Here is a 14,223-nt window from a genome sequence, read left to right on the forward strand (position 1 = left end):
ACCTTACCAATCCTATCCAGACCATCACAAGACTCTCGTTTTTAATTCATTCCTATTAATTTCCTGGTCTTTTCTACCCTACGTGATCCCACTAAGATCTAAAACAGCAGCTCACGGCTTGATAAAGCAGTTACCCACTTAATTTGAGCCTCGTATAATGGTGTGTTGCGAGCGAGATTGCGGGTGTTATGTGCCAGTAAATTAGGGTGGGGGTGGATCTACCTATCCTATTCTTTGTGAGATGTGCGGCTGGAGATATTTGTCTAATGATAATTGGACTCTTATGAGTCGTTTGACAATGATACGTGTTACGTTTGAGCTTTGAACCTTTTAGGTTTAAATTCAGTCAGGAAGCGAATTACGTTATCTGAAGTATCAAAAAGTATGTAAGGGGATGTACGCTTTTACGCGAGTATTATATGTTTGAAACGATTATTAACGAAGTTTTAATTTAACGGAGTTTTTATTAATCTTTATTTATTGACTTTGACTAAATATGTAAAATTCTTTAAGACAATTTTGCGCGCCATTGTGTGTGGCAGAATATGCGAACGATTTACGATTGTATCACCTTAACATTTTGTACCATTTACACGTTAAGGGCAAAGGACTTGTGACAGACTGTAGGTTAGTTTTCTGACGTTATTTTTGTTTGTAGGTAGATCAATAATTTCAACTAACTTTGAAATGCTGTCAGTATGGCCAATTTCAAAATACACTTTATTCTCAATATAAAACAGTTATCTATCCAGTGTAGCTGTTTCACGCTACAAAGAAGAAGAAACATCAAGTTACGCAAACAACAAAAAATCACGTTTATATCGGTTCGGTCAAGTTGAGCTTGGTAGATATAATTGTATTCGTTCACTAGTCTACCATAATTTTAGGCTTAGTTTTGGTACCGAGGAAAATAAATAAATAAATATTATTGTGCAATCACATGTACATAATTCATAATCTCATATACACTTTTCTATGCGGGAATAAACATTATTTTTCACGAAAACTAAGAAAACATGGGCAATAAAACAGCAGGAATCGACATTAGCAATGTTTTAATTTATATGCAAATAAAATATGAGAGTAATTTTGACATTTCCGTAAGTCTCGTAATGAACTCGAAGGTTTTTTCGCTTCTAATTGGTTTTGTTATGGAAATGAAGAATTAACGTTTGGGCCGTAATGACAGCATTTATGTTGTTTTCCTTGAATTATAATTTATTTTTCACGTGTTTCCTCTAACAGGGAGTGTTTCTGTTTACTAATAGTATTTAAAATGTTAGTTTTATTGCCGCTCATAAAATGCACATTACGCGTTCTAATGATGATAGGTATGATAACTGACTAAATGATTACCCCCTTTGTGGCTCAACAATTTTAATTAAATAAATAGGTCACTTCTAAATGATTTAATATAAAAAATGTAACATATATATATATATATATATATTGACGACTGTATATGTTAACTAAATGTAAAAATGAAGGTGTCGAGTGCGGAAAATATTTCCCAGGGCAAATATTTCCGTTTCAAGTGCAGGCTCAGCGAGGACTAACCAATGTTAAAGACGCAAACACAATATATCTACCTAATACTAATTTAATTAAGTAAACAAGTAATGCTCTTAGAAATACAAAAGATAATTTATGTTTATTATGAAACGAACGAGTCAATATATAAACAATGCGATCTTTCAGATAAACCAAGATTAATTTAATTCCTATATCAAGATAATTTCTGGTAACAAAAATGACGCCGAAGATTGGTTACGTGAAGCGTGAAACGTGGATCATAACTAAAAGCATTGTGTTAAGAACTCTATTATGTAATATGTTATAATCCTACATATCAAAGTCAACGCTATAGAATTAATTGATCGTATTTAATAGGGCTTAGACTTGTACTAGAAATTAATTATTGAGGTTCGGTTTAGTTAGCGTCGATATTAAGAATAATATATTACTATTTGTAGTGTAAATTTACTATAGTATATAATTGTTCAATGTATTATGGTGTTTCCTATATTATTAAATTATAAAAATCTGTAACTTATATGAATCCAAATAATTAAAAAAAAACGTGTGATACTCGGGGACTGCCGCGGTAAAGCTATTGCATAGCATTTTTAATCAACTTAAGCAATTATAATTATTTATTAAAGCAGGATTTTTTTTATGTTAATTCAAGTTTTTTCTTTGATATTAATTCAATCTACCTCTTTACCAGACTCAGACTAACACGCCTATATAGTATGTCTCACTGTAACGCGTACCTGCTGCAACGGCTGCGCTTACGCTACGTCATCGATCACGCCAGACCGACGTCACGTTACGTCACCGTGTGTTAGGTTTATTTTCGTTACGGAATTTCTTGATTTGATCGCCGCGCTCACAGCCCGCCATAAAATCTATGCTTATTAAAAACTTCAATGCAAAAATACAAACACTGCCAAAAGTACCCGTTACATTTAATTTCAGGTCCAAGAACAGTTATTTTCAAGAAATTAAGACTATAATAATGCCTTGGCAATAAAAATGTAATAATGTTACTTTATGGCTGCTACGGGTAGATGTCATGTTCCCTGACAATTTTGTCATGTCACGTCGAAGAAAGGATTAACTTCGCTTTTATTACAATGACATAAAATATTTCTAAATTAAAAAATAAACTTAACAATACAGACTTCATTCGCGTCGACATATGAAAGCGCTGTAAACTTAAGGCATAGACAATTATTATTTCAGTTTTTACTATGTACATATAACTATAGATAGTTTACTAACAAATACTGTTGAAGGGACATTAAAATACATTTTGTGGACGGCGGAAAGTGACTTCTTATACTATGTCAAAGAAATCTTAGATTAATTGGTGTTTATATAAACATTTTCGGATTCCTACTGTTTAAAGCTTTTTTTTTTAATTGGATAATTCACACCAATCGACCTAGTCCTAAGCTAAGCTGGTGAAGCTTGTGTTATGGGTACTAGGCAACGGATATACATACATATAGATAGATAGACATATAAATACTACCCTATACCTACCCTACCCAAGACCTAAGCACAACACCAAATGCTCATCACATCGATGTTTTGTCTCAGCCGGGGATCGAACCCAGGACCCATGGTTTCGCAGTCAGGGGCACTAACCACTAGACCAAAGCGCCGTCAATGAGCTTGATTAACTATTTGCCTGATCCATTCAACATTGTAATTAATTATTTATGTTGCTATACTCCCCACTTCTAAGTAGTTCACTGATAACTGAACACAATAAGTCAACAATCAACTGTCTGCTAACCAATGCTGTTTGAGATAGATTACTCACTAAAATTCTCTTTGTACTGGGATTAGCTAAGCTTAGAACAGACTGGATCATGGGTCTAGGTAGCTATGGAACGTCAGTACATGAAATACTATGTGTTTCCTGTGATTCTATTGATGTAATAATAATGTAGTGGTGTAATGCACTCATCATTGATTTTTTTTATGTACTTTTTTTGTTATATAGAACAAATCAATCCTAGTATATTAGTTATTAGAAGGAATAACCTGCCATGTCTATAATTTTTAAGATATGCTAGTTTTCCCACGTTCTACTTCTGTATAATTGTTTGCGCAAATAAACAGTCACGGTTACATCACATAGTTGAATATCGCTCGCTCACAGTAAAAAATACACGTTATCTACTAACATTATATACACATTCTAAAACTAAATACATATGTGATAAAGACAAAATTATTAAAACTATTTGGTTTAAGAAATATACTATTAGGAGTAGTCAAAAACGTTTTATTAAATTTGCTGTAGTTCAAAGCTGATAAAATTTAAATATATAAAAATGCTCGTAGTTTACTGGAATAATGGATTAAGTAAATAGAGAATGTATTAGCGTAGATATAGGGTACCTAATAAAGTTGTTTCTTACGAGTATATTTGCGTCACGAACTTTCTAACTTGATTTATTCTGCGATCAGAGCTCTAGGCAACGTCCATCGAACGATGTTTAGCGTAAGATGAGTTTAACTAGAAATTCGTACACAATTTGGTTTTCGGGATAAACAAATTTTATATTTTTGAAGACCTTATTATCTTTTTTAAGCTGACAACACCGGCCTATAAATGGTTATATACATACTCTAATTAAAAGAAAGGTTAGCATAAATAATAAATTTAAAATTTCTATTAAATTGCACAGCTATCCCCTGGATATAGTGTTATTCTACATACTCAATTATTAGTAAAAAATAGGTAAAAGAATACTTTACGAACGAATACGTAAAGTTATTAATAATTGAGTATATAGTTGGACTAAATATTAAATGTTACGTGGAAGGCGCTATACTGTCCAATATCCAGCGGGATATCATGCCACTCAAACATATTTTGTGATACATAGTATGAGAAAGAATAGACAATTAACTATTCATCTATATACAGAAAAACTCAGTGAATTTGTTTGTAGGAATCCGAATAAACCATAGTACTGAATTTAATAATTCATTCACCACTAGAGAACTTACTGGTTAAAATATTTCGTTATTATTAATATTTGTTTTATCCTGTTTCCATGCGAACGAAGTCGACCAAATAATAAATGTACAATCCATTGCTAAAACATCGTGAATCTCACCGCGTTTTAAAACTTTACAATGAGGGTGAAAATTTAACGAGTCGTCGCAAGGGTAATTATTGCCTGTAATTTCAGTCCTGATTTCAACTGTGGTTAGATTATTTAAGACATTTATAACGCCTTATCGGAGTTAAGTTTCTTTAATGTGATAACGTGTATTTAAATTAATGTTTTCATTAGTTAAAAGTTATCTTAGCAATTAACATCAAATTGAAATCAGGAAATTTTGTTTTTACGATAACATTCCGAAGAAACTATTTTTTTTATTTTTTTTTTATTGAGAAAAGCTTGCCAACGCTTGGCACACTGAGACATTGGTAAAAACAAACACAAATAACAATTTTTAATGTGACAAGCACTTATAGGCCAACATGACATACATATAGAGATTATTAAACAAAACAAACATTACAGAAAAAAAAAACAATTACTTATCAAAGAAAATATTCTTATTACAAAAAACTAAACAAAAATCAATTTTATACTGTGAGGGGAGCAACTATGTATATCCAGACCTAGCTCGTTTATAAGAATGCTTAATCTGGACATCGGTGAGTTTTGACCAAAACGCGTTCTACGGAAAGGAGGGACAAATGGAACAATGGGATGCCTGGGGTATCGAGAGGGTACAAGGTAAACGCAGTGATTTTAATTATAATCATTTTTAAATTACATTATACATATAGCGGACATACGTTAGCAGTAATCTGTATTATTTAATGTGGGGCCTTATAACAACATGAATCTGAAAAAAATATTTACTTTTAAATGCACCTATAACTTTGCCGGACAACCTAATATTGAAGCTTTAGCTCGCTATACAATGAAGAGTCTCACTAGCACCTAAAAAATATATACACGCGTTAGATACTATACTTCTTTGGCGTAACAAAATAAAAATAAATTGATAAAACGACACTAACAATAGAAAAAAAATACTCTCATTATTTTTCGTTAACGCGCCAAAATAATTATGACTTCAAAAAAACTAAAATGGTGACTATGGCTAACTTCAGGGTGTCGGATTTTTGTGACGATGTGTTTGTTTGTGCGCGCGCATCGTAAAAATTTACTCTCATTATTTTTCCCTAATGCGCCAAAAGAAGTATAACTTCAATAATACAGTATATGTCAAAAGTTCATACGTCAAGTTTTATAAACTTTTTAAGGTGGTTGAGATGCGTATTTATAATTCGTTGTATGACTGTGTAAGCAATAAGAAATTACCAGCAAATTACCTATTAGCGTGACCATCAAAGTTGATGTATCATTTTTTTCCATTGCAAATTATACTTTAAGTTAATCATTTTACGACTCAATTGAGAATTGTAGAAAATTAATAACATAACAGCGCAGTTTTGCTAGTCATGTTAATGATTCTAAATCTTTTTCCTGAAGCACCATAAAGGAATAATTAAACAAATTCAAACATATACCAAATAGTTAACAGATATTTCGTCGAAAACCCATTTACAAAACCATTTAAAAAGTAAATAAATCCATACGCCATGAGGTCAACTTTCCGACTCGAATTAAAAATCGTTTAAACGCTTATGGAGATTGGACAGTGCCATGAATAAACAATAGATTATAGGATTTTGTATTGACGTTATGACTATTAATGCTATCTCTAAATCCAGTTATTATTTGGAGCTTTAAATTGGTTTTTAAGCTTGGTTTTAAATCTATACATCTAAAAATCTGTGTATTTTTTGTAGACAACTTATTCATTATAATTATAACGATTTCACCTTGAAACTCTCTTCTGTGTTTTAAGAAACCACCAAGCATAACACATTAAGGTTTCTGCGACTCTCATCCCTGAGGTCATAGGTTCGAACTCCGGCTGTGCACCAATGGACTTTCTATGTGCGTATTGTAACAATCGGTGAAGCAAAACATCGTAAACTATGCCTTAGAGTGGCTTAAACCCAAAAAGTCGACTGTGTGTGTCAGGCACAGAAAGCTAATCAACTACTTGCCTATTAAAATATTATTATTACGAAACAGGTACAGAAATCTGAGGGCCACAGCGAAGAATGTTATAGCGCAAACTGGCTTTTTTCTAAGTAAATCTACCTACTACAAATAACAATATAATAAAAATACGAACTAATTACTATTGTAACTATTCATTATCAGTGCAAATCTAAAGTAACTAAAAATATCGATACTCGATCTTTTTCTGTAAAAGCTCTTTTAAAGCCGGGAACACTGTAAAAATACTTAAGTAATTGTAGGGCACTAGTGTAAATACCCAACACACACGTTTATTCCAGTGGTAGAGCGTGGACTGTATTTAATTGTTTGCAGATGAGGTCAGGCGTAAAAGAAAACACTTATTTTTTAGATATTAACACACCACTAACCACTTTATTTGAGCACACTTTTTACAAGAACGAATGGAAAACGGAAGGAAGTGAAAAACCATAGACAAATAAATTATACAACATAGAAAAATTACAGATAACAAAAAATAAACTATATTATGTTGCCAACATAAGCTGCGCCCTCAAAATGAACAATTTAAAATTTAATTGACAAATACAGCATAAATTTTACAACATAGGTTGTGTAGACATAGGAATACTTAAATATTAAAATTATACATTTTAGAATCAAACACTTTTATGAATCGATAGGTAGCAAACATATTTTTGATAATGCCCTATTGTGAACATGACCGTTTGAAAGAGTAACTTCGACAGTTCTAACCTGGCCATCTTTCCCTGGAAAGATATTGGACACACGAGCCATAGGCCAATGCAAAGGAGGACTATTATCACTACGTAATATGACCAAGCTACCAATTTTTACGTTAGAAGAAACGTCACGCCATTTGGGCCTGCTTTGTAAAAGACACAAATAATGTTTACTCCAATATTTCCAAATGTTTTGTTTCATACTTACGGTTATAGACCAAAATTTAAGTAAATTAGTTGGTGTATCTGACATATTGTGTTCTGGATAAGAATTAAGAGGTGCTCCTGTCAGAAAATGACCTGGAGAGAGGTAATTGAGGTCATTTGGGTCGGCAGTAACTGCGGTGAGCGGTCTAGAATTAAGAACGCCCTCTATTTCTACTAGAACAGTATTGAGTTGCTCATACGTGAGTAACGCCTTGCCTACTACAGGTTTCAAGTGATATTTCACGCTTTTTACACCGCTTTCCCAAAGTCCACCAAATATCGGGCTGTAACTAGGTATAAAGTGGAAATTGATTCCTCTAGCAGCCGCGAAGGATTGTACTTCGCATTGGTGACTTCGAGAAGCGTGCAAGCGATACAGTTCATCTAATTGGTTCCTTGCCCCTTTGAACGTCGAGCCGTTATCACAGTGGACGTCGCTGGGCAGGTTTCGTCTCGCAATGAATCGTTTAAAGCATGCGAGAAAAGTATCGGTTGTCAAATCTGAGGCTAGCTCTAGATGAATAGCTTTAGTGACGAAACATACAAACAATACAATGTAACCTTTGCCTATAGTTGGCTTTCGAATGCGGCTATTTTTTACCGAAACTGGCCCAGCGAAGTCAATACCAATTTTTTCAAAGACGCGGCACGCGTTTACGCGTTGCGTAGGCAAGGAACCCATCAGCTGAGCTGCAGCAGCGGCTTTCAATCTGCAACAGGTTACACATTTGTGAATAATTTTTTTTATTGTTCTTAGACCATCAATGATCCAAAATCTCTGCCTAATAGAGCTTAATAATAGTTTTTGACTGGCATGTAATAGCTTAATGTGTTCATCTTTAATTATCAAGGCTGTTATCACTGATTCCTTTGGCAATATGGCAGGATGTTGGCTAGAGTAGGGGATTGATGCGTTTTGTAAACGTCCGCCTACTCTTATAATGCCATCTTTATCTATGAACGGTGTCAGAGGTTTTAAATTGCTATCTACTCGATTGTGAACTTGTAAAGATTTAATATCACTCGCATAGTATATGTGTTGTTCATTATTTATAATTAACATTAGTGCTTTATTTAGCTCTTTGGTTGATAAAAATCCTTTAATTTTGTTGTTTTTGTTAGGATTAATATTTGTACAAAATCTAAGTATATAGGCAAGTACACGAGTCATTTTATTAATACTGGAAAATTTCTTTAACTTTTCATATACATCACAATCAATGGCTGTTACTTTGACACATACTGCCCTTGTAATGTTTTGTTTAAGTTCGGGTAATTGTGTCACTATCTCTGACTTCAAATAAAATTTATAATCTTTATCATGTAAGAAGGATGGGCCATACAACCACATGTTATTAGCCTTAAGTTCATTAGGATGAAGGCCTCTACTGAGACAATCTGCAGGATTCTCATCAGTATTTACATATAACCAGTGATAATTATGAGAGCTCTGTTATTACTCTTACTCTATTCGCGACATAGGTCTGTAGTTTCGCGGAATCTATTTTGAGCCATGCTAAAACTATTTGTGAGTCTGAAAATAGGTAAGTATTATCACATTTTATATTATTGGCACTTAATGCATTGAGTACCTTTACAGTTAATTTCGTAAGAAGCAAGACTGCATTTAATTCTAGCCTGGGAGTAGTAAGCCTTTTATTTAATGGATTAATTCTAGATTTCGAACATAACAATTGGATGTGTACATTGCCTTGTGTGTCAGTAGAACGCAAATACAAGCAGCAGCCATATGCAACTGAGGATGCGTCGGCAAAACCTAATAATTGAATGACTACACAATTATTAGCTATGGCACATCGAGGTACACTTAAAGGTTCCATCTGTGACAAGTCCCTAACAAATTCTATCCACATCTGACGTATGTCTTGTGGGGGAGGAGAGTCCCAATCTGTATTAGAAGCCCACAGTTTTTGCATGATTACCTTTGCACGAACAAAAATTGGACCGATTAACCCTAGTGGATCATAGAACTTACTAATATAGCTAAGTATGTCTCTCTTGCTATCATTTACACTAGTGTAAGGTTCAGGACATGAGCTTGTAAAGGTATCATCATTAATAACGAATTCAATACCTAAAGTTTTTACAGATGTTTCAGTTTTGCTTAAATCAACCTCGCTTTCTTGGTTGAAATTATTATTTTGTACATTTTTGAGTACTGAGTCACAGTTGGAAGCCCACTTGTGGAGCTGAAATCCTCCCAGAGCAAGTAACTCTACTAATTCAGTCTGCATTTTTAATAACACTTGCTTGTTATTATTATTAACCAATACATCGTCGACGTAGGTGTTATTAATTAAAATAGAGGATGCTAATGGAAATTGTTCCTTATATCTATTGGCAAGTTCAATCAGGCAACGAGTGGCTAAATAAGATGACGACTTTAGACCATAAGTGACAGTGGAGAGCTGTATGCACTTGATGTCTTCATCTGGTGATTCGCGCCATAATATGTTTTGAAGTGAACGTTGACTAGGATCTAATCTAATGCACCTAAACATCCTACGTATATCGCAGATAAAGAAAAAGGTTCCTAATCTGAAAGCTATAAGTGTTTCTAATAAATCTTTCTGTACTACAGGGCCATTGAGTAACAGATCGTTCAATGAAATTCTTTTGTTCGTACGCATTGAGCCGTCGAATACTGCTCTTAATTTTGTAGAACGAGCATTCTCTTTAATTACAGCATGGTGAGGGAGAAAGTAAATAGGATCTTTCGATAAATTATAGCTATTTATATTAATGTACTCACCATGATTTAATTCAATATATTCATCGATAAACTTTTTGTATTCGTGGAAAAGGTTTCTGTTTTTATGTAATTTCTTTTCCAAATTAAGAAATCGTTTATAGGCTAAGTGAAATGATTCTCCCAGTTCTAAGTTTATTTGATGTAACGGGACTTTAATAGGCATCGAAACTTGAAATGTATTATTGTCAAGCTTTGTAGTCTCATTAAAAAACTTTTCACAATACTCTTGTTCAGGTAATTGCTCGGGGAAGATTTCAGACACTCGCTCAGTTTCCCAAAATGCACTCAATGACTCATTTAAATTGCTATCACACTCCTGACAAAATAAAGATATAACCTGCTTACTGTTGGCAGTGTCATAGGCACTGCGTCCCGCTACTATGTGCCCAAATGATGTGTGAATTATAGATGGTTGCTCGGAGAATGTTGAGCCTGTTTTTGCAGGACCCTCGTTACTTATTGACTCATGGAGTGGCAACAGGGCCTGGAAAAAGACATCAGCTCCCAACAATACATGCACATCACCAGGCATATTAAAGGTAGCGTCAGCTAGATTGCAGTTAGCTGGAAATGTTAGATTGGAAGTGTCGATAGGTGCTTGAGGCAACTTTGTGGTTATCGTTTTAACAATATGACAATTAACATTGACCTTATATGGATATACTATAGAGTGTACATCAAGGTTTATTTGCAAGTTAACTGTTTGCTCAGTGTTGGTAATGCCAATTATAATTGATGCATTGTTGTCGGGAACCTTGCCTAATATAAGGGCAAGTTTCTCAGTGATGAATGATACTTGTGAGGCACTGTCCAATAGTGCTCGTGCGTAAATAATCGTGCCTGTCTGGGAAATAAGCTTAACTCTAGCAGTAGGCAAAAGCACTTGTCCCCGAGGAGCGCTCGATAACAAACTGACAGATGGGCTCGATGGCTGTTGATCTGTTTGATGCAGTAATGTGTTATGAGGCTTTTTGCATTCACCACACTTAAAATGATATTTACAGTTGCGTTTATGGAAAGACAGACATATTTTGCACAGCTTATTTGCTAATACAAACTCTAGACGTTTTGTGGGTGCTGCCATTTTAAAATTTGGACATTGGAAAAGTTTGTGCGGAGACTTACAATAGGTGCAGGAGGTAGAAGCAGGTGCAGTTACTGCAATACTAGTCAACCGTTGGGGTTGAGGTTGCTTGTTGGGAACGGAGTCGTTTTCCAATGACAATGCTCGACGTTCCAGGTAACCTAAAAGCTCCCCTACTGTGGGTAAACACTTGTTGTCTCTCTCCATCTGGAATGCAGAGCGTGTAAGGTTGTCTAACTTCCTCACTAGCACACACACAAGCAAGCTGCTCCAGCTGTCGACAGGCTCCTCGAGGTTTTTTAAAGCTGCGAGTGTCTGTTTAACGTCTGAAATTAATTTACGGATTGTGTTAGGAGTAGAACGAGTAATGGGTTGCAAATCTAACAGTGTATGTATGTGTTCGTGTATGATTTTAGTTTTAATATCATATCTCTCTTTAAGTAATTTTATTGCTTCAGCATAACTATCGTCCTCTAATGGGAGGTTTTTAATTAAAGCTGCTGGCTCGTCACTTAGAAAACCTTTAAGATAATATAGCTTTTGAACAGGTGCCAGAGACTCATCTTTGTCAATCATTGCGCTGAAAAGGTTTATAAACGAGTAATACTCTGTATATTTGCCAGTGAATGTTGACATGACTACGTTAGGTAATTGAAGCTTTGACCTAATGCTCGAAGTTTGCTTACAATCTGAGTCGTTAAGCGTCTCATTTTTAGTGTTCAAATTGTGTTTTTTGATTGTCTTATCGATATTAGAGAGAATGTCGAAGTATATTTCTTCGATTTTACTAAAATCCTCCGGATCTTCAGGATTTTGTGCACATATTTGGATACAAGCATCGCTATATTCTTGAAAAACGCTGACGACCCTATCTCTTACAACTATAAGTCGTTCTAGCGAGCGTGATTGCAACTCACCTGACAATAGTGCATTATGAATTTTAGTAATAGACATCTTTGCATAACCCCTTTTTGCAATATTAACTTTTGTGTCGGCCATGTTCACTAATAGGGCAATATATTGCTAGCTTTCCTAATGTTAGTTAACACTTGAACCGAAAAAATACTTAAAACTATGTGTATTTTGTTACAATTAATTAATACTAAAATCAAAATGGTGGAGTTAAATGACGCTTGATGCTTGCTTACGCGCAGTACGAATCGTTGTCGGCGACCGCGTCGTTTGCTACGGTGAGGCGCGCAGTGATTGGCTACTGGACACTGGTTGCACTCGACACTCGTACGTGATTCGTCGGTTTCGGCGCTCGTATGCTGTGGTGCCAACTGAAGGAAGTGAATCGCAGTTGACATTGACAGACAGCTATTGTGTTTATCGACTCGCTCTTTCCGGTCCGGCTTCGCTTGTTTGTTTGATTGATGTGCTCCTTCCTCTTTGTCTTTGGTAGTATGTTGAAGACTTTGTGAGGGCTTCGTAATAAAGATGGCGGGCGTATGTAATAAAGATGAGTCGGTAACTAACTTGATGTTGATGCTTTTTCTTTCTACGGATACCTCTGCGTCCTGGGTTCTGCGTTGTAGCTTCTTGCTGCCCTCGCGGGAGAATTCTTAAAGGCGAAGACGGCTCGCGGGAGAATTCTTTAACGAAGACGGCTCGTACAGACAAGGCGATGGCGCATCATAGAAGGACCATTATGTAGGGCACTAGTGTAAATACCCAACACACACGTTTATTCCAGTGGTAGAGCGTGGACTGTATTTAATTGTTTGCAGATGAGGTCAGGCGTAAAAGAAAACACTTATTTTTTAGATATTAACACACCACTAACCACTTTATTTGAGCACACTTTTTACAAGAACGAATGGAAAACGGAAGGAAGTGAAAAACCATAGACAAATAAATTATACAACATAGAAAAATTACAGATAACAAAAAATAAACTATATTATGTTGCCAACAGTAATTGAACAAAAATACAAAGAAACTGAAGTCTAGACTTCCTGAAATTGTATCTTTTTTCGGATTAAAGCTTTTCATCTACGTTTTCATTAAGAGACATTGCTCCTGGGAATCTGAAGTGTTTAGTGTTTAGAAATAAAATATAATGCGATATTTTTTAAATACTATTATGTGATTAGCTCCGCGGTTTTACCTGTGTTTATTCGTTCTAATCGATAAAAAAAATTGGTCTGAATTGGGATACCATAATGGTCTAACGTTATAAAATATATATTACGACCTTAAAACCTACCTATTGGGTATAAATTTTTTATGTATTCAAAACTTAATAGATATATATTGTTAATGATTACTCGTTAGCCTATTATTAATGGCCCACTATAGGCATTCATATATTTAAATTATAATTACATGACTTGAATGTGAATACGAAATAAAGTTTATTTTAATTAAAACATAATTTTCATTACTAAAATGTTATTTAATATTATTCCCAATTAATACTAGGAATGGCTTAAAGGTTATTTTATAATCTCATTAAAATTGTTTATTTATTAAATATTATTATTTATTATTTAACTTATTATTATTCTATGAGAGCTTATATTTATGTCGTAAAGTAAAAGCTTATAATTTCAAATACATTTCTTCCCATATTTGTCTTCAAATTTAAGATAAGTGAAAATACTTGTACAACACTTCATAAACGAATATTGCATATTAATAAGCCATACAAATTTGCACTATTAAAACATCTATATGCACCACATCTGTTTGTCAGAGACCCCCACTCCTAACAAACACCACCACCACCTCCACCACCACCAAGAAAAAACTTCTTGTGTTCCAAATTTGAAATAAGACAAACATATTTTGGCATAACCGCTGTAACCATTAGGT

The 14,223-nt window shown here is 34.4% G+C and overlaps 2 protein-coding genes across 6 annotated transcripts in view; both read right to left on the minus strand.

Moving 5' to 3' along the window:
* LOC125059368 (protein O-mannosyl-transferase TMTC1-like) overlaps positions 1-14,223 on the minus strand; it is a 119,295-nt gene that overhangs the window by 89,335 nt on the left and 15,737 nt on the right. The gene's annotated exons all lie outside the window — the stretch shown is intronic.
* On the minus strand, positions 6,980-13,327 carry LOC125059365. 5 transcript variants are annotated; one of them, XM_047663761.1, is made up of 3 exons: positions 12,886-13,327; positions 12,324-12,689; positions 6,980-11,732 (listed from the first exon to the last, which is right to left on the minus strand). In XM_047663761.1, exons 2-3 carry the CDS (start codon positions 12,403-12,405, stop codon positions 8,989-8,991), a joined length of 2,826 nt encoding a protein of 941 aa, XP_047519717.1. In that variant the 5' UTR covers positions 12,406-12,689; positions 12,886-13,327; the 3' UTR covers positions 6,980-8,988. The 5 variants fall into 5 exon arrangements, with proteins under 5 accessions (XP_047519717.1, XP_047519720.1, XP_047519721.1 ...); XM_047663764.1 differs by having other exon boundaries at positions 6,980-7,695; positions 10,668-11,732; positions 12,324-13,327; XM_047663765.1 differs by having other exon boundaries at positions 6,980-7,695; positions 10,660-11,732; positions 12,324-13,327.

The sequence above is a fragment of the Pieris napi genome, chromosome 19 (genome assembly GCF_905475465.1).
Source record: "Pieris napi chromosome 19, ilPieNapi1.2, whole genome shotgun sequence".
Lineage (NCBI taxonomy): Eukaryota > Metazoa > Arthropoda > Insecta > Lepidoptera > Pieridae > Pieris > Pieris napi.

Bases quoted from the DNA above. Each gene is read 5' to 3' on its own strand.
- LOC125059365 (XM_047663761.1), bottom strand. From the start codon at position 12,405: ATGGCCGACACAAAAGTTAATATTGCAAAAAGGGGTTATGCAAAGATG. The intron at 11,733-12,323 runs GTGAGTTGCAAT...AATTAATTTCAG, and splicing joins TCATAATGCACTATTGTCAG to ACGTTAAACAGACACTCGCA.